Raw genomic sequence first — 23,493 nt, 5'->3', positions numbered from 1 at the left:
ATTTTACTTTCCGTTTAGCAAAGTTTTGTTTTATTGTTCTGTAGGCCAAGTCAGTTTTTCCTTTAACCATGTTTTCCTCCACCTCTTTACAAATGCTGTTGAGGTAATTTTCTTTTGCTTTCCTAGATTCTCTGTTTATTTGGTTTCTAAGCTGTCTATATTTGTTTTCGCTTTGCTCGTCAAAGGCATTTTTGTATAGTCTTCTTTCTTCCATTAGACAAATTATTTCAGGTGTTATCCACTCTTTCCTGTTTACAGGTTTGGCTTTCCCAATAAATTCTTCTGCTGCTTTATGTATGCCTTCTTTGATTTGTTTCCACTCCTCGTTAGTACTCCCGGGAATAATGTTTGATGCCATCTCATCAGTTTTCCGTGCATAAGGGATCACTAGTTCTTCAGACTTTAGGTTATCTCTGTTCCATACTTTGTTCGTTTTTCTCTCTAATCGCTTGAGTTTGAGTAAGCATTTCATCATTACAAGGTTGTGATCACTATTAATATCCGCAGACGGGTAGCTTCTGCAGTCCTTGATTTGGTTTTTAAAACGCGATTTTACTAATATATAGTCGATTTGGTGTCTTCTAGTATCTCCTGGGGCTTTCCACGTGTACCTTCTTCTTTTATGGTGGTTGAAAAGGGAGTTCGCTATAGGTGGGTGTCAACAAATTATTTTCGCATTCGGAAGAGAAAGTTGGCGACTGAAATATCGTAAATAGATCTCACCCCAAAGAAAACCGCCTTTGTTTCAGTGACTGCCACCCCAACTTGCGTATCATATCAGTGACACACTCACCACCTGAGTCATATGGCTATCCTAGAAAATGTATAATATTGTACTGTATTTTTTATTTCCTCCTGTAAATCTTACATGTACAGTACATCAGATATTGAACAGGTCAGTGCAAATATGTCTTCATGTTTACATGATGTTTTCTTTGTATTAATGAATACAATTTTTTCATCTCTCAGTTATAATTAAACTACTTTAACTAGAAAATTACAACTGAAAATATGAATAAATTAACATTAATTATTACACTCTTTACATGCTGCAAGTAAATAGTCATAGTTACATAATATTTTTGGGAATTTGGCTTATACAATTAACATTAACTTTCTTAGGCTCTCAAAGATTTTGGAGGTGGTCTTCCAGACTGTAGAAGCAGTACATTAATAGATATTCATTTGACACTGCTCTAATTTTTTTTTAGATCATTCATTAGTTTAATTTCTATTGGCAAGTTATTGTAAATAATATCACCGTAGAGTAATATTCCTTTTTGGTATGAACTGGTTTTTATTTGGAGCATTGTCTTGTGTTAGGCAGGTGAAGATTTCCATTTTTGAGGAGTACACTAGTATTTGTTATCGCATATTTTTTTTAATAAAGATTGCTACTTGAAAGAGGAAGAATCTCCATCCTTTTAAATAGTGCTCTGCAGGGTTTTTTCTTTTTATTTCAGCTATGTTTGTCATCATTCTTTTTAGCACCGTGAAAAGTTTTAGGCAGGCTGGTGAGTTACACCAGAACGTGACCCCATACTTCAGAACAGAATGTTATTACCATCGTAAACAGTCATTGGACAGTCCTTATAACAACAATTTTCAAGCACTCTCATTAAATAGCACATGGTACTTAGTCTCTTTAATTATGTATCAGAGTGTCCATCTAAGGTTCTGGTTATCTTGGAACCAGATCCCCAGGAATTTTGTATTAGCTACACTTGTAGCTTGTATGTAAATTTTTACATCCTCTTCACTGTTTCTCTTGACATTATGAAAATTTAACACCTCTTTTTTAATTTTATGTATTATTAGTTTGTTTTGGCTGAACCAGTTAACAACTCTAGTTAATGTCACAGGCAGCGTTGTCTGTAACATTTCAATCTGAATAGTGTCTGGTTAATTTATTATCTTCTTGCTTGTGACCAGTACGATATGAACTAAGCCTGTTGTTAGGTGTACTTCTGATACCAATACTATAAGTTTCTGCAGCAACAGGATATGGTCTATGATGTCAGAGGCCTTAGACAGATCAAGGCATATGCCAGTACCTTTTCTCCACTATCAAGTTTTTGTAAAGCTTCACTCAGAAACTGAAATAGTGCATTTTCTGTTGATTGATCTTTCTGTAAACTATATGTGGCTGAGGATAATATGTTGCACTTCTCTAAAAACTCTAGCAGCCTCTTATTAAAAATATAAATATCAAATTTACATGACTCACAGTTGTGTACATCATTCCATGTTTCTAAAAACAAAGATGATGTAACTTACCAAACGAAAGTGCTGGCATGTTGGTAGACACACAAACAAACACAAACATACACACAAAATTCAAGCTTTCGCAACCAACGGTTGCTTCATCAGGAAAGAGGGAAGGAGAGGGAAAGACAAAAAGATGTGGGTTTTAAGGGAGAATAACTCCCCACCCTCCCACATGCTCCCCCCCCCAACCTGTTAACACCAACCTGTCAGAACTCCGGAGATGGGAACTTGCCCTTCAGTATATCCTCTCTTCCCGTTACCCACCAGGCCTCAACCTCCGCTAATCTCAAGTTGCTGCCGCTCATACCTCACCTGTCATTCAACAACATCTTTGCCTCTGTACTTCCGTCTCGACTGACATCTCTGCCCAAACTCTTTGCCTTTACAAATGTCTGCTTGTTTCTGTGTATGTGCAGATGGATATGTGTGTGTGTGCGAGTGTATACCTGTCCTTTTTTCCCCCCTAAGTTAAGTCTTTCTGCTCCCGGGATTGGAATGACTCCTTACCTTCTCCCTTAAAACCCACATCCTTTCGTCTTTCCCTCTCCTTCCCTCTTTCCTGATGAAGTAACCGTTGGTTGCAAAAGCTTGAATTTTGTGTGTATGTTTGTGTTTGTTTGTGTTTGTTTGTGTGTCTATCAACATGCCAGCACTTTCGTTTGGTAAGTTACATCATCTTTGTTTTTAGATATATTTTTCCCACGTGGAATGTTTCCCTCTATTATATTCATTCCATGTTTCTTTTTTTAAGTAAGTACCTGAGGTGTTCTAACCTTTGCTTGCCAAAATTTGTACCTTCTCTTGTTATTTGTGAACTGGCTGACCATTTGGCTAGAAAAGCGATTACACACCTAACATTCACTCTGATGATTAATGCTACCGGTACTGAATGTTGTCACATTGTGGATTGTTATTGTCAAGGGGCAGTTTTTATCAGTTTCTCAAGAGTTTCTATAAACAAGTCTTCACTGCAGTTCAGAAGATGTCAGAGACACACAGGAATTGTTTCTAGTTTGGGGGAAAATACTGATGCAGCCTCAAAGTGTGTTCCAGTACAAAGATCATATTCGTGTATAATTTCATTACTTATCTTCAACATTTTATTAATGAAAAGAGATATGCAATCATATTTTATATTTGCTCTGCAGTAACTTTTTGCCATTTCATATGTCATTTGATACAATTAATTGTACACTGTAGAGCCAAAGAAACAGGTACACCTACCAAATATCGTGTAGGGCCCCCGCGAGCAAGCAGAAGTGCCGCAACATGATGTGGCATGGACTTGACTAATGTTTGAAATAGTGCTGGAGGGGGGGGGGGGAAATTGATACCATGAATCCTGCAGGACTGTCCATAAATCCATAAGAGTACGAGGGGGTGGAGATCTCTTCTGAATAACATGTTGCAAGACATCCCACATATGCTCAATAATGTTCATGTTGGGGAGTTTGGTGGCCTATGGAAGTGCTTAAACTCAGAAGAATGTTCCTGGAGTCACTCTGTAGCAATTCTGCATGTATGGGGTGTCACATTGTCCTGCTGGAATTGACCAAGTCTGTCGGAATACACAATGGACATGAATGGATGCAGGTGATCAGACAGGATGCTTATGTACATGAGACCTTTCAGAGTCGTATTTAGATGTATCAGGGGTCCCATATCACTCCAACTGCACACACCCCACACCATTACATAGCATCCACCAGCTTGAACAGTCCCCTTCTGACATGCAGGAGTCCATGGATTCATGAGATTGTCTCCATACCCGTACACATCCATCCACCTGATACAATTTGAAACAAGACTCGTCCAACCAGGCAACATTCCAGTGTCACTGTTGATGGGCCCATGCAAGGCATAAAGTTTTGTGTCATGCAGTCATCAAGGGTACACAAATGGGCCTTTGGCTCCGAAAGCCCATATCGATTATGTTTCATTGAATGGTTCACACAGTGACACTTGATGATGGCCCAGCATTGAAATCTTCAGCAGATTGCACTTCTGTCACGTTGAATGATTCTCTTCAATCGTCATTGGTCCCGTTTTTGCAGGATCTTTTTCCGGCCGTAGCGATGTTTGAGATTTGATGTTTTACTGGATTCTTGATATTCACGGTACACATGTAAAATTGTCATTCAGGAAAATCCCCACTTCATCATTACCTCAGAGATGCTGTGTCCCATTGCTCATGCACCTACGATAACACCACGTTCAAACTCATTTAAATCTTCATAACCTACCATTGTAGCAGCAGTAACCAATCTAACAACTGCTCTAGACACTTGTTGCCTTATGTAGGTGTTGCTGACCACAGGGCCGTATTCTGTCTGTTTGCATATATCTGTATTTGAATATGCATGCCTATACCAGTTTCTTTGGTTCTTCAGTGTAATTCATCAATGGATACATAGTGTTCATTAATTGGAAATATGCTACAGTAATGCTTTTTAGCAATAGGAAAAAAATATGCCTGAAAATGTAGTCTTTGTGACTCACTGCAAGCTGATTTTAATGGATGTTTTTCCAGATTTTCAGAATCAAACAATGGAAACTCCAATAGGAATATGAAAACTGTAGAAAAAGACAGATTGCTACTTACCGTAAAGAAGACACATTAAATTGCAGACAGGCACAATTAAAAGACACTAACATAAAGCTTTCCGCCACAGCCTTCATCAGTAAAAGAGAGACACCAACATGAATCGCTCCATGAAAATTAATTGCGTAGTGTCTATAAAGTGTGTATTATGTAGTGAAATAGTACGTAAAGGAATAAAAATTTGTTCTACATTGCAAAAATGGTACCACGCAGAATGTTTTGGTGTTACTAAATTTAATAATCCAAGTTGTGAGTGCGGGGTAACAACGTGTAACGGCTGACAGACTGCAGCCAAAATGTTTGCCGATGGACAAGACGAAAGTGTATTATGTTCTCTACAGCGTGATGTGGAAATGTGCGAACAGTATACAAATCTACTTAAGAAAATGATGAGAAGCCTTCTTAGCAACTCGGATAGTATTAACGACAATAACAGTGTATATGTTACACCTAATCCAGTGCATCGTAAACAGTGTGAAAACATGCTTCACTCAGCAATAAACGTACGTATCAGTGCACTTGAGGCAGGTGTGAATACAGGTAAAACCACGTAAGGGGAAGAATATGTTATGTCTAGTGCAGTGCATTGTAAACATTGTAAAAATATGTTTCATACAGCTGTAAACACAGCGATAAATACCCAGAGTGAAATAACAACAGGTAGGCCTACCGGTACTGTAAACCACACAAAGGAACATGCGCAAATTAATACAGTAGTACATGCGCAAATTTCTGAATCAAATGTGTGTATATATTCTGACAGCCACAGACGTGGTCTTGCTGAAATCTTACGTGATAATTATCGTGAAAATGCAACCGCCATTGTAAAACCCAGGGCACCCATGTCTGAAATCACAACGAACATAAAAGTTGGAAATCGCCCCAGCTCAACTCAGTGTACAATCATAATAGGTGGAGCTAATGATGTCTACAGGAATGAACTTTACAAATCCACTAACAATTTGAAAGAAATTTTGAGCTTTGCTAGAACACCTGTAATTGTCGTTGGTATTTCCCATAGACACGATCTTATGACTACTTCTATTGTAAATAAAGAAATCATTAAGGCTAACAGACAGTTCAAGAAGATATGCAAAGCATTCCAGAACTCACATTTCATTAGTGTAGATTCACTGGAGAGAGAACATTGTACCCAACATGGCCTGCATTTAAACAACAGGGGAAAGATTGTATTAGGACAAAAAATCCGAGACTTCCTTTGTTCACTAGGCAGATGCAAGAAAAGTGAGCACATTATTCTTCCACCTCCAGTAACCCAGTCTACAGCATCGTGTGTAGGACAACAATCACCATCTTCAACAGAAGCAGACCAGCCTACACTGCTGGCAGCTTCAACAACAGTACCTACTAAGGAAAGTGAGCCCACTATTCCTCTGCCTCCAGTAGCCCAGTCTACAGCATGTTCTCCAGTACTACAATCACCGTCTTCAGTAGAAGCAGATCAACTTACATCACTAACAGGTTCAACAACAGTACCAACTACCCGAGCAGAAGCAATGAAAACCACCCGCCCCTTAAGCAAAAGAAGAGTGTCACCACCAGACCATCTCAAAGATTTTTTATTGGAGGCAGGCACGAATCAGCCAATGTGGTGAGCACTGCAACAGATGCCAAGCATAAAAAATTAGTAGTTTTGTATCAAAATGTACAGGGCATAATTAGTAAGATTCCAGAATTAGAAGTACTAATGCTTGATGAACTAAAGGATGTTTCAGTTTTATGTGTATGTGAACATTGGTTAAAAGAAAATCAAGCTTTTGCTGCCAGAATAACAGGATATGAAATGGTTAGTAGCTTCAGTAGAGAAACTTTTAAAGGGGGAGGAACATGCATTTATGTCAGACAAGGAATTGAATATAAAGAAATCAAGCTTAGTAAGATAAAAAACATTGAAAAAGTATTTGAATATTGCGTTTGCAAACTAACAGACCTTAAAATAATTATTGTGTGTGTATACCGTACCCCATCAGGTAATTTTATGGAATTTTTGGACAGTGTTGAAAGTCTTTTTAGTGAGTTAAGACATTCTACAGAAAGCATTATTGTACTTGGAGATTTCAATGTCAACTTTAAAATCAACTGTTTAAATGTTACAAAATTGACCAATGTCTTTTGTTCGCATAATTTAGCACCAACTATCTTTGAATACACTAGGCATGGAAAGAACTCTGAAACAATAATAGACCAAATATTTCTTGACTTACATAAACTAGACAATGTTGTAGAAGTGATTGACACTGGATTCTCTGATCATAAAGCACTCAAACTTAGTATAAATAATGTACTCTGTAAAAACTCTAGGCCAAGTGAGAAACACATCCACAGGAGATGTATTAATGAGGACAACATTAGGATTTTTAATTCCTTGTTAAAAAATACAAGTTGGGATCTAGATAAACATGATAGTATAGACATGAAGTTTGAGTCATTTCTAGCTGATTACAAACATAACTTTGAAATTGCTTTTCCCCTTAAGAAAATGAAAGTAAAAGGCAAAATTAACACATGGATAACACAGGGCATAAGAAAATCTGGAGAGCAACTCAGAATGTTAAGTAAATCAGCAGGGCAAAATCCTGCTTTGAAACAACGTGTTAAGTGTTATAGGAAATTATACAAGAAAGTTAAATAATGATTCATATATCAGTAGAAATAATGGCAACAAAAAAATGAAATCAGTTTGGAAAGTGATCAATAGTAACTTAGGAAGAAGCAAAGTAAGAAACAACATTGTTATTAAAACTGAGGACAAAACTATAAATGATCCATTACAAATTGCCAATATATTCAACTGTCATTTTACAAGTGTAGTTCAAAACCTCATACAAACCCAAAGTAGTACAGACATCAGTCATAACATCACATTGAATTCCGAAACTATGTTTTTGTATCCTGTAACAGTACATGAGGTAGAGAATGCCATCAGCAAACTAAAAAATAAATTATCCTGTGGCACTGATGGCATTCCAGACAAAATCATTAAACACAGCAGATATATTTCTCCTCTTCTTGTAGATATAATTAATGCATCTTTCAGTACTGGCACTTTCCCTAGAAAGCTGAAACAATCAATTATAAAACCATTATACAAAAATGGGGATCATTATGATGTAAAAAACTACAGGCCTTTATCAATGTTATCTTGTTTTTCAAAAATTATAGAAAGAGTAATGTATGGAAGACTCTCTACTTTCCTAAAAAAAAGTGGAATATTGGTCGACGAACAAAATGGCTTTTGAAAGAATAGATCAACTGAAACAGCTATATACAACTTTCTAAAACTTGTCCTAAATTCCATTGATAATAATGAAGTAAATTGTGGGGTCTTGTTAGATTTATCAAAGGCCTTTGACGTTATTGATCATAAACTACTGCTCGAAAAACTTAGTTGCTATGGACTCCGTGGTACTGCTCATGCATGGTTTAAGTCATAGTTATCTGGCAGATCCCAGAAAGTAGAAATAGTTCATGATGGAAAGTCATACTTTTCTGGTTATAAGGAAGTTAGTTATGGGGTGCCCCAAGGTTCGGTGTTGGGACCCCTGTTGTTCTTGATCTTTATAAATGACTTGCCAAACTATTTAACACAAGCTGATTGTGTACTTTTTGCTGATGATACAAGTCTCCTTATTAAAGCTCAGAATGAGACTGACCTTAACAGCAAAATTGAAACAACAACAGTTGAAGCAAGTAAATGGCTCAGGGACAACAGTTTATTTGTGAATGAGGAAAAAACATTATGGATGAATTACAGACATGTTTCAAATAATATGAAGCCCAATATAACTGTGAAGCTAGGCCAACAGAATATACTACAAACGCCAAATACAAAATTCTTAGGAATTTGGTTAGATGAGCATCTAAAATGGGACAAGCATATAGATGTGCTCAATAAAAAGTTAAGTAAATGTTGCTATGTATTTAGAATGCTCAAAAATTGCTGCAGTGATCAAACAGTATTGTGTACATATTATGCATTTATGCATAGTCTTTTGCGATATGGTGTCATATTTTGGGGCAATTCAAGTCAGGCAAAACGCTCCTTTATTATTCAAAAACGAGCGATAAGAATCATAAAAGGAGCTGCACCTAGAGATCCATGTAGGGAAATTTTCAAGGAATATAAAATCATGACTCTTCCATCCATTTACATCTATGAAAGTATATGCTTTCTGAAGTCTCACCCCCAGTTTTCTTCTTTGAACAGCGAGTTCCATGACTATACAACAAGACAGAGTAATGAATTTCACAGAGAAGTGCATAAGAAAGCCCAATACAACGAGAGTGCAATGTACCACCCAAAAATTCTCTATAGTGCTCTTCCCTTAAAAATAAAAAGGATTCAGCAGCTGAGCAGTTTTAAAAGTGAACTCAAAAGAATGTTAATCAGTAATAGTTTTTACAGTGTTAGTGAATATATGAATTCTTCAGAAAGATAGCGTGCCTTCACCTATCTTATAAGTTACTCATATACAAACTTGTGTCGTGGGGTAGACTCTTATGTACACACAAAAATTAATTAATCTGTCAATATAGAGTGTTATAATCATTGTTTCTTGTTGCTGCCCATTATACACAGAATATATGTAACTTATTTGTGTCCTATATTGTTACAAATTTATATCAAGTAAGCTATAATTGTTTTGCCCATAGGCCCTTTATTTAATTCAGATTGTTCACTGATAGTTTTTACATAATATGTTGTTATTCATATTTTTTCTGCATGTAACATATGACAAATCCCATATCATTGTACATGATAAAACGGGTGCTCAATAAACTGAAACTGAAACTGAAACATTCACACACACAAGCAAGCACACCTCATGCACACGTGACCACAAACTCCAGCATCTTGGACCAGAATGCATGTGGGATGCAAACAGAAATCTGGAGGGGGCAGGGAAGGGGAAGGGATAGTAGTGTACAGGTGGGGAGAGACACGAATGCTGTCTGGTGGAGTGTACAGGGACTAGAATATCAACAGATGCAGTGTCAGGAAGTTGTTGAGCAGAGAGGTGGGGAAAAAAGGAGAGGAGTGAGGAAAGACAGCAGGATACGTTGACAGATGGTGGCAAATAACAAGGTGGGAGATGAGAATGGGGAGGAGATGATAGGTCAGAGGGGGTGGAAACTATTGGGTGGATGGTGTGGGAGTAGTTACCGTAGGCAGTGGAGACTGTGTTGTAAGGATAACTCCCATCTGTGCAGTTCAGTAAAGCTGGTGATGGAGGGAAGGATCCAAATGGCTCAGGTAGTGAAACAGCCATTGAAATCAAGTGTGTTATGTTGAGCTGCATGTTGTGCTGCAGGGTGGTCTACTTTGCTCTTGGTCACAGTTCGGCTGTGGCCATTCATCCTGTTGGACACCGGGTTGGTAGTCATGCTAATGCAAAAAGCTGTGCAGTGATTCCAGCAGAGCTAGTAAATCACATGGCTGCTTTCACAGTTAGCCCGGTCCTTGATAGGGTAGGATAAACCTGTTCCAGGACTGGAATAGGAAGTACTACGAGGTGCATTCAAGTTCTAAGGCCTCCGATTTTTTTTCTCCGGACTGGAAAGAGATAGAAACATGCGCATTGTTTTAAAATGAGGCCACGTTCATTGTCAATATGTCCCAGAGATGGCAGCACCGTATGGCAGATGGAATTTTACCGCCAGTGGCGAGAATGAGAACTGTTTTAAATATTTAAAATGGCGACGTTTTCCTTACTTGAACAGCGTGCAATCATTCGTTTTCTGAATTTGCGTGTTTTCCTTACTTGAACAGCGTGCAATCATTCGTTTTCTGAATTTGCGTGGTGTGAAATCAATTGAAATTCATCGACAGTTGAAGGAGACATGTGGTGATGGAGTTATGGATGTGTCGAAAGTGCATTCATGGGTGCGACAGTTTAATGAAGGCAGAACATCGTGTGACAACAAACCGAAATAACCGCGGGCTCGCACAAGCCGGTCTGACGACATGATCGAGAAAGTGGAGAGAATTGTTTTGGGGGATCGCCGAATGACTGTTGAACAGATCGCCTCCAGAGTTGGCATTTCTGTGGGTTCTGTGCACACAATCCTGCATGACGACCTGAAAATGCGAAAAGTGTCATCCAGGTGGGTGCCACGAATGCTGACGGACGACCACACGGCTGCCCGTGTGGCATGTTGCCAAGCAATGTTGACACACAATGACAGCATGAATGGGACTTTCTTTTCGTCGGTTGTGACAATGGATGAGACGTGGATGCCATTTTTCAATCCAGAAACAAAGCGCCAGTCAGCTCAATGGAAGCACACAGATTCACCGCCACCAAAAAAATTTCGGGTAACCGCAAGTGCTGAAAAAATGATGGTGTCCATGTTCTAGGACAGCGAGGGCGTAATCCTTACCCACTGCATTCCAAAGGGCACTATGGTAACAGGTGCATCCTACGAAAATGTTTTGAAGAACAAATTCCTTCCTCCACTGCAACAAAAACGTCCGGGAAGGGCTGCGTGTGTGCTGTTTCACCAAGACAACGCACCTGCACATCTAGCTAACGTTACACAACAGTTTCTTCGTGATAACAACTTTGAAGTGATTCCTCATGCTCCATACTCACCTGACCTGGCTCCTAGTGACTTTTGGCTTTTTCCAACAATGAAAGACACTCTCCGTGGCCGCACATTCACCAGCCGTGCTGCTATTGCCTCAGCGATTTTCCAGTGGTCAAAACAGACTCCTAAAGAAGCCTTCGCCGCTGCCATGGAATCATGGCGTCAGCGTTGTGAAAAATGTGTACGTCTGCAGGGCGATTACATCGAGAAGTAACACCAGTTTCATCAATTTCGGGTGAGTAGTTAATTAGAAAAAAAATCGGAGGCCTTAGAACTTGAATGCACCTCGTAGATGGGAAGATCGGGCTGGTTTTGCGCCTGGGTCTTTCACAGGGTTATCATCCTTGTGGCAAGGAGTTGAGATTGTCATAGGGATGGACTAGGATGTTGTGGAGATTGAGCAAGCAACAAAGCACCACTTTAGGAGGGGTAGGAAGGGTCTCGGGTAGGATGTCCCTCAGTCCAGGTCCATGATCATAGGTAATCAAAGTCCTGTCAGAGGATGTGCTTCAGCTGTTCCAACCCCCTCACAGATCAGTAGTGGAAAGAAGTTGGTGAACCAGAAGATCCTTACCAGACGACACAGTATTTCTCTACAGGGTATCCCAATGTCCCAATGTATGAGAGAAAGGGGTTGGGGGGACGGGGAGGTGGGGAGGGATATTGGTCATGTTATAGAGGCCATCTCAAGATACACAAGTGCCCTGTGATGGGGTAAATATGAGGTGTGTTCAAAAAGTAAGATGACTTTATATTTTTATGAAAAAAATATTTATTCATTCATCAATGTTCATGTTGTCCCCTTCAAAGTAATCCACCTCAGATACAATACACTTGTGCCAATGCTTCTTCCAATCCTTGAAGCACTTCTCATAAGCACTTTTTGGTACAGCCTTGAGTACTTCCAATGATGCAGTTTTTATTTCCTCAGTCATTGAAAATCTTTGTCCTTTCATAGGTCTCTTCAGTTTTAGGAACAGGAAAAAGTCACAGAGGGCCAAATCCAGTGAATATGGTGGTTGAGGCGTGATTGTCATGTTGTTTTTGGCCAAAAAATCTCTCACAGACGAGGGGGGAAAAAGGAACCCTAAGATAAGTCTTTCAGCTCCCGGGATTGGAATGACTCCTTACCCTCTCCCTTAAAACCCACATCCTTTCATCTTTCCCTCTCCTTCCCTCTTTCCTGATGAAGCAACCTTGGGTTGCGAAAGCTTGAAATTTGTGTGTGTGTTTGTGTGTTTTTATTGTGTCTATCAACATACCATCGCTTTATCGTTTGGTAAGTTACAGCATCTTTGTTTTTTATGTATATATTTCCAGGCTCCAAAATAGAGGTGATCAGAAAGCTCCTGGATTTTATGTTGCTTAATTAAGTTGGCACACTTTGAAGAATGCATGGTAGGGATGAAGAGGGGTGGGGGCGAGTGATCATCTCTGCAACTGACACAGGCTGGTGGTTGCTCACAAGAGGAGTTTCTGTGAAGCGGCTAACCAGTCTCCACAATTTGGGTTGTTCATAGACTGGCAAGATATAGCCAAAGCATTGATAGTTAAAACACTGCATTGGGGATGAGAAATAGAGATTCACAGCACAATGGTAGATGACAATTTTTCCTTTGTCAGGAAACGAACCCCCTCAAAAGCAGGGATAAAGGCTCTGGCATCAACCCTGTTGTCTGTTCGGCCCTCACATACACCAGCATATGAAGTGGACCCCCTGCTCCTCCAATTTTTTGTATAATTCATCATCAATCAATAGTGTTAAGTCCCAGTGACAAATGAAACCCTGTACCATCTTCGTGCTTCTATACGGTATTATGGTGACATGCATGTTACACAGGTTACTGGAAGAGAATAATACTTAAGACTGGGTAGGAGTCACTGTTTTGATTAAAACTGGTTACTGAGGAAAGAGATTTCTTCAAATATAGTTACAATATTATCTACAAAGATACATAGGCTTAGTAGTTAGAAAGGACCCTCTGTTAGTCTAGGTGAAACCCAATTCCTGCAGTTTACTTGATTTTGCTTCCCTGTGATGCCACGGACATCTACTTTCACACATTCAGACCCGTCTGCAGAGACTGCTGGTGCTTCACAGCAAGCACTAATAACTTGGGTCTTTTAACAATGTAAGATATCCACCATGATGCTGCCTATTCCTATTGAGGACTCTCCCCATCGGTGCCACTGAGTCATAGCAATAGCTATGGTCATTACCAGGAATCATTGTGCCCCCCTTCCATAAAAAAACTGGCACTTACTCCTCAGTATGTGTGGGTAAGTAAAATAATGCATTCCCTGTGTTGTCAGGGGACTACCACTGTGCTGGTAGCTGATGAACGCCCATCCTCACATGGACAGCCTACCATGCTGGTTATTGGCGACGTTCCCTAATGGCCCTCATTTCTAAATGATGTTGAAAATCTGGATGTCAAACCCAGATGCGAGGAACAAACATGAGTTAACTGAAATGAGTGTGGTAATAAAAGGTTTTGAAAAAAGCTGATAAGTGGGAGAAAACAATATTGGTGAACTGTAGACAAGCTCGGTTGTCTGCAGGTAATTTGTTCCACAAATCAACTCTGAGAAAAGATGCAGTCAGAGAGTAAGATTGCAGCACAGGGAAGGAAGAAGTACTGCCAATGAAATGGTTCAAATGGCTCTGATCACTATGGGACTTAACATCTGAGATCATCAGTCCCCTAGAACTTAGAACTACTGAAATCTAACTAATCTAAGGACATCACACACATCCATGCCCAAGGCAGGATTCGAACGTGCGACCGTAGCAGTCGCGCGGTTCCAGACTGAAGCGCCTAGAACCGCTCGGCCATACCGGCCGGCACTGCCAATGACTTGGGTCCCAATACTCGGCATGCGCTGAAGAGTTACAGTAAATAACTTTGGTGCCAGACAGAATATTATGATCTCTGTGGAAAAACAGGAGATATGTTGAGATTGATCTTGTTTTGTCACATTCTGTTATATGTACTTTATTAGCATTGAGTAGAGCTTGTGAAGATGAGTGTGTCTGTTCATTAATCAATAAAAACCATTCCAGTGAAGAAAACAGTGTACACAATTATTATTGTCCTGTGGCACGTTTTACTACAGAGAAGCCAAAGGAGTTTAGCTGTTCATCAAGGCATTGATAGGAGGTAAGTGAAAATGGATTAATTCCTGGCTGGGTTGGACTGTGTCAAAATGGCCACTTGAGCGGACGTAAAATTGAAGTGAGTACAATTCTCGCACTTTTCAAGAGCTTGCAGTCCTTAACTTTCTGATTTCATGGTCAAAACAAAAAAGGGAATAATAGTTTTCTCCAGGTCAGCTCATCAGATAAGCCATCTGGCTCCTACATACTGATCTAAAGTGAGAAAGGTATCTTTTTTTCTAGCTCGTAAAACTAACCATAATCATAAATATGGCATCAGGAAATAACATGTTTGTACCTCTCTCGCCTAATCCCAATCCATTTTGTGTTGCTGCGACTAAAGATTACATTAAGAGTCATCCTCAAGTTGTGGGCGTATCTGGTTTTTGAAATTATTAAATTATTTTTCACTCATTAAGTAGCCAAGAATTTTTCTACCTCCATCAATAAACAGAAGTCACACAAAAGGAGATTTTTACATCATACAATCACAAAAGTTTTGCGAGCGCTCTGTGGGATGAGTACACTGTATGCTCCTTGTGGGATCTGAAGAAGTATGAAAGTTCATAAGCTGGCTTTCATGTTCTAGTTATATGTCACCACTTACTTATTATGGTGTCCATTAATCACAAGTCGTTATATTCACTCACTGCACTAATTCTATTAAATCCAGAATGTTCTGATGGTTTGTAGCAGACATTGTATGAGTAAAATTTCTATAGAATCAAAGAATGTAATCAGTACTTCAATAATTTATCAATCTAATATGGAAATCTGGCATACAGGTTCTAAGCAACACACAAAATAATTGGATCGTTTTAGCGTTTCACACATGGAAAATTTGTAATAATTGCTCAAAGCCAGTCAAAATCTGTACTTTTAGCAAACTGTCTCTCCAAATTTTATATGACTTTTCAGACATCAAAAGTACTAGTAGTTTTGGGCTAAATACTTTAATTTGGTTATTGCAAAAAGTGGAACTCACATAATACCTCCATAGTAAACAGTCACTGTAAAAAAACTTCTAAAGAAACAGAGATAACTGTATAATAGGTGTAAACAAAGTGTAGGGCTATAGATAGAGAGATGCTGAATGAAACACATTTGGCTGTCAAGAGAGCAATCTGTGATGCCTTCAATGACTACCATAGCAAAATATTGTCATGACATTTTAAAAAATCCAAAGAAATTCTGGTTGTATGTAAAGGCTGTTAGTGGCACCAAAGTTAGTGTCCAGTCCCTAGAGAATGAGACAGGAACTGAAACTGAGGGTAGCAATGCAAAAGCTAAAATGCTTAACTCCATTTTCAAATGTTCCTTTACAAAGGAAAACCCAGAAGCACTGCCCCAATTATATCGTCATAGCACTGAGAAGATGAATTAAATAAATATTACTGACATTGTGTTGAGAAACAGCTGAAATCATTAAAACTGAACAAAGCTCTAGGCCCCGATGGAATCCCTGTCAGATTCTATCCTGAATTTGTGGCCGAGTTAGTCCCTCATTTAACTATAATCTATCGTAGATCCCTCCAACAAAAAACTGTGCTCAGTCCTTGGAAAAAGGCACAGATCACACCCGTCTACTAGAAGAATAGTGATTAAAAAAAAAAAACTACCATCAATATCCTTGACACTGATTCTTTATAGAAACTTAAAACATATTCTGAGCTCAAACATAATGAGGTACCTTGAACAGAATGACCTCCTCAATGTCAACTGAAATGGATTTCAAAAATATTGATGATGTGAAATCCAGCTCGCACTTTTCTCATGTGACAAACTGAAAGCTTTAGATTAAGGCAACCCGGCAGATGCAATGTTTCTTGATTTCTGAAAAGCATTTGACTCAGAGCTTCACCTATGCTTATTGTCAAGAGTACGATCACATTGGGGTATGAAGTGAAATTTGTGATTGGTTTGAGTACTTTTTGGTAGTGAGGAAACAGCATGTTATCTTGGATGGAGATAGTCAGATGCAGAAGTAACTTTGACTGTGTCACAGGGAAGTATGTTGAGTTACTTGCTCTTCATGTTGTATATTAATGACCTGCAGACAATATTAATAGTAAAATCAGCTTTTTGCAGATGGTGCAGTTACCTATAATGAAGTAGTATCAGAGAGAAGGTGCATAAATATTCAGTCAGCTCTTGATAAGATTTCAGTGTGGTGCAGAAACTGGCAACTTGCTCTAAATGTTGAGAAATATAAAATTTTGCACTTCACAAAAAAAAAAAAAAAAAAAAAAAAAAAAAAAAAAAAAAAAAAAAAAAAAAAAAAAAAAAAAAAAAACACCATCATATCCTATGACTAAAACATCAGTGAGTCACTGTTGGAATCGAGCAACTAATACAAATACCTGGGTGTAACACATTCTAGGGATATGAAATGGAATGATCACATAGGTTCAGTCATGGGTAAAGTAGTTGGTAGACTTCATTCAGTTAATTGGTAGAACACTGGAGAAATATAATCAGTCTACAAAAGAGATTGCTTACAAAGCTCATGAGGCCCATCCTAGAATATGCTTAAGTGTGTGGGACCCAGACCAGATGGTACTAACAGGGGATACTGAATGTATACAGAGAAGGGCAGCACAAATGATCACAGGTTTGTTTAATCTGTGGGAGAATGTCATGGAGATACTGAAGGAACTGAACTGGCAAACTCTTGAAGACAGATGTAAACTATCCCAAGAAAGATTATTAACGAACTTTCGAGAACCAGTTGTAAATGATTACTCTTGGGATATACTACAACCCCCTATGTATTGCTTACATAGCGATCATGAGGATAAGAATAGAATAATTACTGCATACACAGAGGCATTCAGTCAATCATTCTTCCTGTGCTCCATATGTGAATGGAACAGGAAGAAACGCTAATAACTGGTACAGTGGGACATATGCTCTGCCAAGCACCTAATAGTGGTTTGCGGAGGACAGATTTAGAATACTAATTACAGAAAAATGGCTAAAACCCAAAACTCAGAGAGGGGTCGTTCTTGGTTAAAATCAACATCTACTGAAATTTTGTGCCAGCCACATAAGAGTGTTGCTAGAAACACCACTTTAAGGATGCATCAGGTTTGCTTTAAATCCATGTAGTAATGGTCTTATGCATTAGTTACCTTAGAGATCGGGCATGGTGAGTTGATGTTAGTCAAGAATGCCTTTAAGGCAACAAAGATGCCACTGTCAACACCTCACTGAGTTTGAATGAGATTGTGTAATGTGTCTACAAGAAACTGGATATTCCTTCTGCAATATTGCAGAAAGACTTGGCAGGAAGATAGCCACTGTATATGATTGCTGGCATGAGAATCTATGGTCACAAAAAGACTGGGCTCCAGACATCCACGTGACACCACTGAGAGGGAAGAGCATTGTGTTTGGCATATGCCTCAGGCACATCATACTGTATCTGCAGCAGCAATTTCAGCTGTGACACAACAAACTGTTACAAAACAGTTACTTCAAGGACAACTCCGAGTCAAACTGTAGCATTCCACTGACCCCAAACCACCACCATTTGCTGCTTTAATGATGTCAAATGAGGGCTCATTGGAAGGCAGGGTGGAGGTCTGTTGTGTTTTCTGATGCAAGCAGGTTCTGCCTCTGTGCCAGTGATGGCCGTTTGCTGGCTAGATGGAGGCCCGTTGAGAGCCTGCAACTAATCTATCTGCATGCTAGACACACTGGACCTACAACTGGAGTTATAGTCTGGGATGTGATTTCATATGATAGTGCTCTCGTGGTTATCCCACACACCCTGACTGCAAATTTGTTTGTCAATTTGGTGATCAACCTGTTGTGCTGCCATTCATGAACTGAATTCCAGGGGGTGTTTTCCAACAGAATAATGCTCACCCATATACCACTGTTGTAACCCAACATGCTCTATAGAGTGTCTACATGTTCCCTTGGCCTGCTTAATAACCAGATCTGTCTCCAACTGAGCATATATGGGACTCCAGCAGCATCCACAAACAGCATTAACTGACCCTGTATTAACTGGCCAAGTGCAACAGGCATGGAACTCCAGCCCACAAACTGACGTCCGGCACACATACAACATAATGCATGCATGTTTGCAAGCTTGCATTCCACATTCTGGTGGTTACACCATTTATTAATGTATCAGCATTTCACATTTGCAATGGCGTATATCACACTTACACTAGCCTGTGATCTTGCTATTTTAACGACTTAAATATGTTATCCTAAACAAATGGATTCCAAAAATGTCATTACTCTACATTAATTATTTTGTGGTGTTGCGATTTTTTTTCCCACATCAGTATATTTTGAAATGGTATGCTAATGGGAAATGGAGATGGTGTATTTGTTGTAACAGACAAGAACTCAAATCCATCAAGATAAATATTGAAGCTGCATGAGAAATTGTTTCGGCAAGACTCAGTATCAAGGATGGGCTTTTCTACCAATCACCACTCCCCCCCGCACTACTCCAGATGAAACCTAAAACTTTAAAGAAAATCTCAGTTTGCTAGTATGAATACTTCTCAATCATGCTTTCATCACTGGAGGAGACTTTAATCACCGAACAATCGGTTGGTATAATTTAGCCTATAGTTTTTTAAGTTATGTGAGTGACTATACATATTGCGATACTTTACTAAATGTCTTCTCTGGAAACTACCTAGAACAGATATAATGGAAGCCCACTCATGATGGAAGTTTATTGGTTCTCATAGTAACAAAGAAACCTCACTTCTAAAAATGGTTCAAATGGCTCTGAGCACTATGGGACTTAACTTCTGAGGTCATCAGTCCCCTAGAACTTAGAACTAATTAAACCTAACTAACCTAAGGTGATGTGAGTCAAAGCTCTGGAATCTAAATACCAAATCTCCCTTTCTGCTGCTATAAAGGGTTTCTTGTGTTCTGACTGTTTTCTAGCTATATTTCCTTTCTCAACCTTGCTACAGAAATTCTATTGCACTTGTAGCAGTTAATAAAGTGTTTAGATATAATGCTGGGTTTTCATTTCGTTTTGCATCTTCATATTTCACATCTAATAATAGTTTTACTTTAATAGATTAACCAATGGGATGTGTGCCACTGTTTTCAAGTACCATAATCACAGGTTAACAGGCCCCGAAAGATCAAGTCATCTAGCCAAGAGCAAAGTTCATATCTACTCTCCACTAACTGGGAATTTCATTTCATTTAAGTTAAACACAGTCATTACAGTTCAGCCACAGTAGTCATCTATCAAACTGCATTTATCTAATTTGATACTGATTAATGTTCTAAGCAAGTTCATTCTTCGCAATAGTCCAGAGTTTCAATTGCTTTTTCCAAGACTATCCAAGCTCCTGCTTCTGTACTCGTGCTCCTTGTCTAGAATAATTTGTCTTGTCAATGAAGAGTAGAATCTGGGAATGTCTCTTTTCTTCCAAGAATATTCCAGTTTCGTTGGGTCCAAAGGAGAGTTTTCTGTAACATCCCACACATTGTTATGGACTAAATATGCACATTTCCACATTGCATAATTTTTGTGTCCAATGAACTTTCAAACTGCTGTAAGTCCAAATGATGGTGTACCGTTCATTTTTAGGTCTGAATGAAAAAAAATACCCGTTTCTGCATGCACAGATGATCATTCAACAAAAAGTTGAAAACAAAAATCATTGACACACATGTAACTTACTTACAAACCGACTCCAGATTTCCATGTACACTTTTTATTTTTAACACTTCTAAAACATTGCTTTCACACCTGGTCCTTGGCTCATAACCGTTTTGTTGAACATTTTTGGCATTGACATGAAATAATTGTAAAAGGACATTTGATTAAATGGAAAGCCAGTACATACACTACAACCACTGCACATATATGAACACACAACCACCAGAGAGTAACAGTAACAACAAAGGGTCAATAGGCCTATCATTTTATATATCCAAGAGATATTAAAAACAGCAGCATTGAGAAACAAGCTTAAATCATTAAAATTGGTGGAGCTCAAACACAATGAGGTATCTGGAACATGGGACACAATGACCTTCTCTGTGAAAACTGTCATTGATCACAAAAACATAGGTTATGTAAAACTCGACTTTTCTCACCTACTGAAGACAATGGATCAAACAATTGGTGAATTGCAATTAAGTGGAAACACCTCTGGAAAGCAGTCAAGAAATAGTGCTAATCCACCCAATGCTATTAACAAAAATATGGTTATGTGAAGTATCAAAGTTTGTGACTGGATAAAGAATTTGTTAATAGGGAGGGAGCGACACATCTTGGATGGAGAGTCTTCAACAAGTGTGGAAGTAGGCCTAACTTCAGGCATGCCTCAGAGAAGTATGTTGAGACTTTTGCTCATGTTTTATATTAATGTCCTTTATTTATTTATTTATTTATTTATGTCCTGGAAGACAATATTAACAATAACCTCAGACTTTTTTGCAGATGCTGCAGTTCTCTATGATGAGATCTACTTGAATATAACTGCACAGATATCCAGTGATTGCTTGATAAAATTGGCAACTTGCTTTAAAATGTCCAGAAACAAAAAGTTGTAAATTCACAAAATGCAGAAGCATTTTATCCTATAACTACATCATCAATGAGTCACAAGTGCAATCAGACAACCCATTAAATACCTAGGTATAACAACGTGTAGAAATATAAAAGTAAATATTGTATACAATCACTCTTAGGTAAGGTAGGTGGCAGACTTCAGTTCATTGATAAGCATGCACATAGCATATGAAGACGTGAAGATCGAAAAGGTTGACACTGTTAAATTTCTGGAATTACAACTCGATAATATATTCAGCTGGGAAAGGCATACCACAGAACTGCTGAAACAGCTAAACAAGTCTGTATTTGCAGTGAGAATGATGCCAGATGTAGGAGATATAGATATAAAAAAATTTGCATACTTTGATTACTTTCGTTCTATTATGTCATACGGGATCATATTCTGTGGTAACTCGTCAAACTGAGTAAAAGTTTTTAGCATGCAAAAGTGTGTAAAAGACTCATTTGTAGTGCAAATTCAAGAACATAATGTAGAAATCTGTTCAAGGAACTTTGTATTCTAACCACAACTTCTCAATATATTTATTCCTTAATGAAATTTGTTACAAGTAATATATCTCTGGTTCCAGCCAATAGCTCAGTTCGTAGTTTCAGAAGTAGGAATAAGAACAATCTACATAAAGACCTAAAGTCACTTATCTTGGTCCAAAAAGGGGTCCAATATTCAGGAACACATACTTTCATTAAACTGCCAGCAACCAATAAAAAATTGGTTCCAGGTAAAGCATGATTTAAACAGAATTTGAAAGACTTTTTGATAGGCAACTCCTTCTACTCTATAGATGAATATCTTAACAGGGACTGTTAGACCAGGTTAAGTAAAAATGACTGTTAGATTTCAGTTTTGACAACACTTGGCCACAACAGTCAAGATTAGGTATTTTGTGTATGTTAAATTTATTAAAAGTGCATAACAATGTTTCATTTTGACAGTGTATTAATTCTATAAATATTAGTAGTTCCGGTTTACTGTAATGTATTCACCTATTTTGACAGTCTCCTGACAAATGATCAGTGTAGTAGGTACTATATTCAAGTGTTTTATGTTATTCTTTCTGGCATGTTTCACACCCATAAGAATCATGTCATTTTTGGAACTATGAAACAAAAACTGAATTTAATCTAATGTATACTGTGCTGAATGCATACAAAGAAAGGGCAACACCACGCATTTCAGACTCACAGGTGAGTGTCACTGAATTGTTGTAAAACCAGAACTGGCAAAGGTTTGAAAATAATCAGCAACCATTCTGTAATCTAGGAATATACTTTGTATCAATCCTTTCTGGGCCTCGTAGACAAATTAGAACAATTACAGTGTGCATTCTTATGAGAATGGGATGAGGACAAATCTTAAGTGGTGTAATGAGATATTCCCATTATAGTCTTCTAGCATATTTCAGAACATTAAGTTTTACTTTTCCATAAGCATTACAGGTATAATAGACAAACAGACAGCTACTCTTTCGGCAAACCAATATCACATTCTCCATGACTGACACATTATAAGTTCATTTTTTGAGTACAATGTGTGTGTTTATTCCAGCAACACTTAAATGTATTATTTTATTCATTCGGAAATATTGAACACCATAATATAACTTTACTTGTAATGTTTCTGAGAAAAGCTGACGTGCGCCTACAGATTGAGTGGGGAATGGAATTGGCCTTTCTAACATTGAATTTTATGGGGAATAATGAGTGAAAAACAACAGGAGGCACATTAAAATTACTTTCTTCAATGGATATATTTTGAGTTATTGTATAAAACGTGCTTTACTTACTTTACCGTAAGATATCAACGTATCTTTCACCGTTTCTTCACGCATCTCACCGGCTTCTAAAATACTTTGTTGATGTAATTTTTGGATTCTCTCGTGGATTTCGAACCATCTGTAAATCGAAAACTTTTTAATACTTTCGTAGAGGAAATGAAATTATGCTGTTAGACGATAGCAGAAATTTACCTTCTTGAACCGAGTTCTTCAATATTAGTCGGTTCTAGGTAGCTAACATAGGTTTCTATTTCACCGGGGTGAATGATATAATTTATACTTTCGGCCATTTGTTACTGTAAACGACTGGCAGTATCCATAAATCGTATCTTCTGGACTCGTCGACGCACTGAGTTTGTTTACTTCGTAATAGGTTTTGAATTTGCCTCCATGGTAACTGTTGTTATGGTAATACATGCGATGTGCCAACATCGGGAGTTCACATTACCTAAATAAAATAACCAGACGTCTCCTTTAACGATAATTCTTTTCATTTCATAAATGG

The 23,493-nt window shown here is 38.3% G+C and overlaps 1 protein-coding gene across 2 annotated transcripts in view; it reads right to left on the bottom strand.

The window, feature by feature from the left end:
• The window catches only part of LOC126092384 (zinc finger MYND domain-containing protein 10), a 110,656-nt gene extending 87,294 nt beyond the window's left edge, over positions 1–23,362 (bottom strand). For both annotated transcript variants that reach the window (XM_049907948.1, XM_049907950.1), the window contains exons 1-2: positions 23,181–23,362; positions 22,998–23,106 (exon numbers count right to left, since the gene is read on the bottom strand). In XM_049907948.1, the coding sequence (XP_049763905.1) occupies positions 22,998–23,106; positions 23,181–23,278 (207 nt within the window). In that variant the 5' untranslated portion in view covers positions 23,279–23,362. The remainder of the gene's footprint in view (positions 1–22,997; positions 23,107–23,180) is intronic.
• Between the last annotated feature and the right edge of the window lie 131 nt (positions 23,363–23,493).

Source organism: Schistocerca cancellata, chromosome 7 (genome assembly GCF_023864275.1).
Source record: "Schistocerca cancellata isolate TAMUIC-IGC-003103 chromosome 7, iqSchCanc2.1, whole genome shotgun sequence".
In the NCBI taxonomy this organism is placed as follows: domain Eukaryota; kingdom Metazoa; phylum Arthropoda; class Insecta; order Orthoptera; family Acrididae; genus Schistocerca; species Schistocerca cancellata.
The sequence above is the reverse complement of the archived record's forward strand: the minus strand, read 5'-3'. Positions and strand labels throughout refer to the sequence as shown.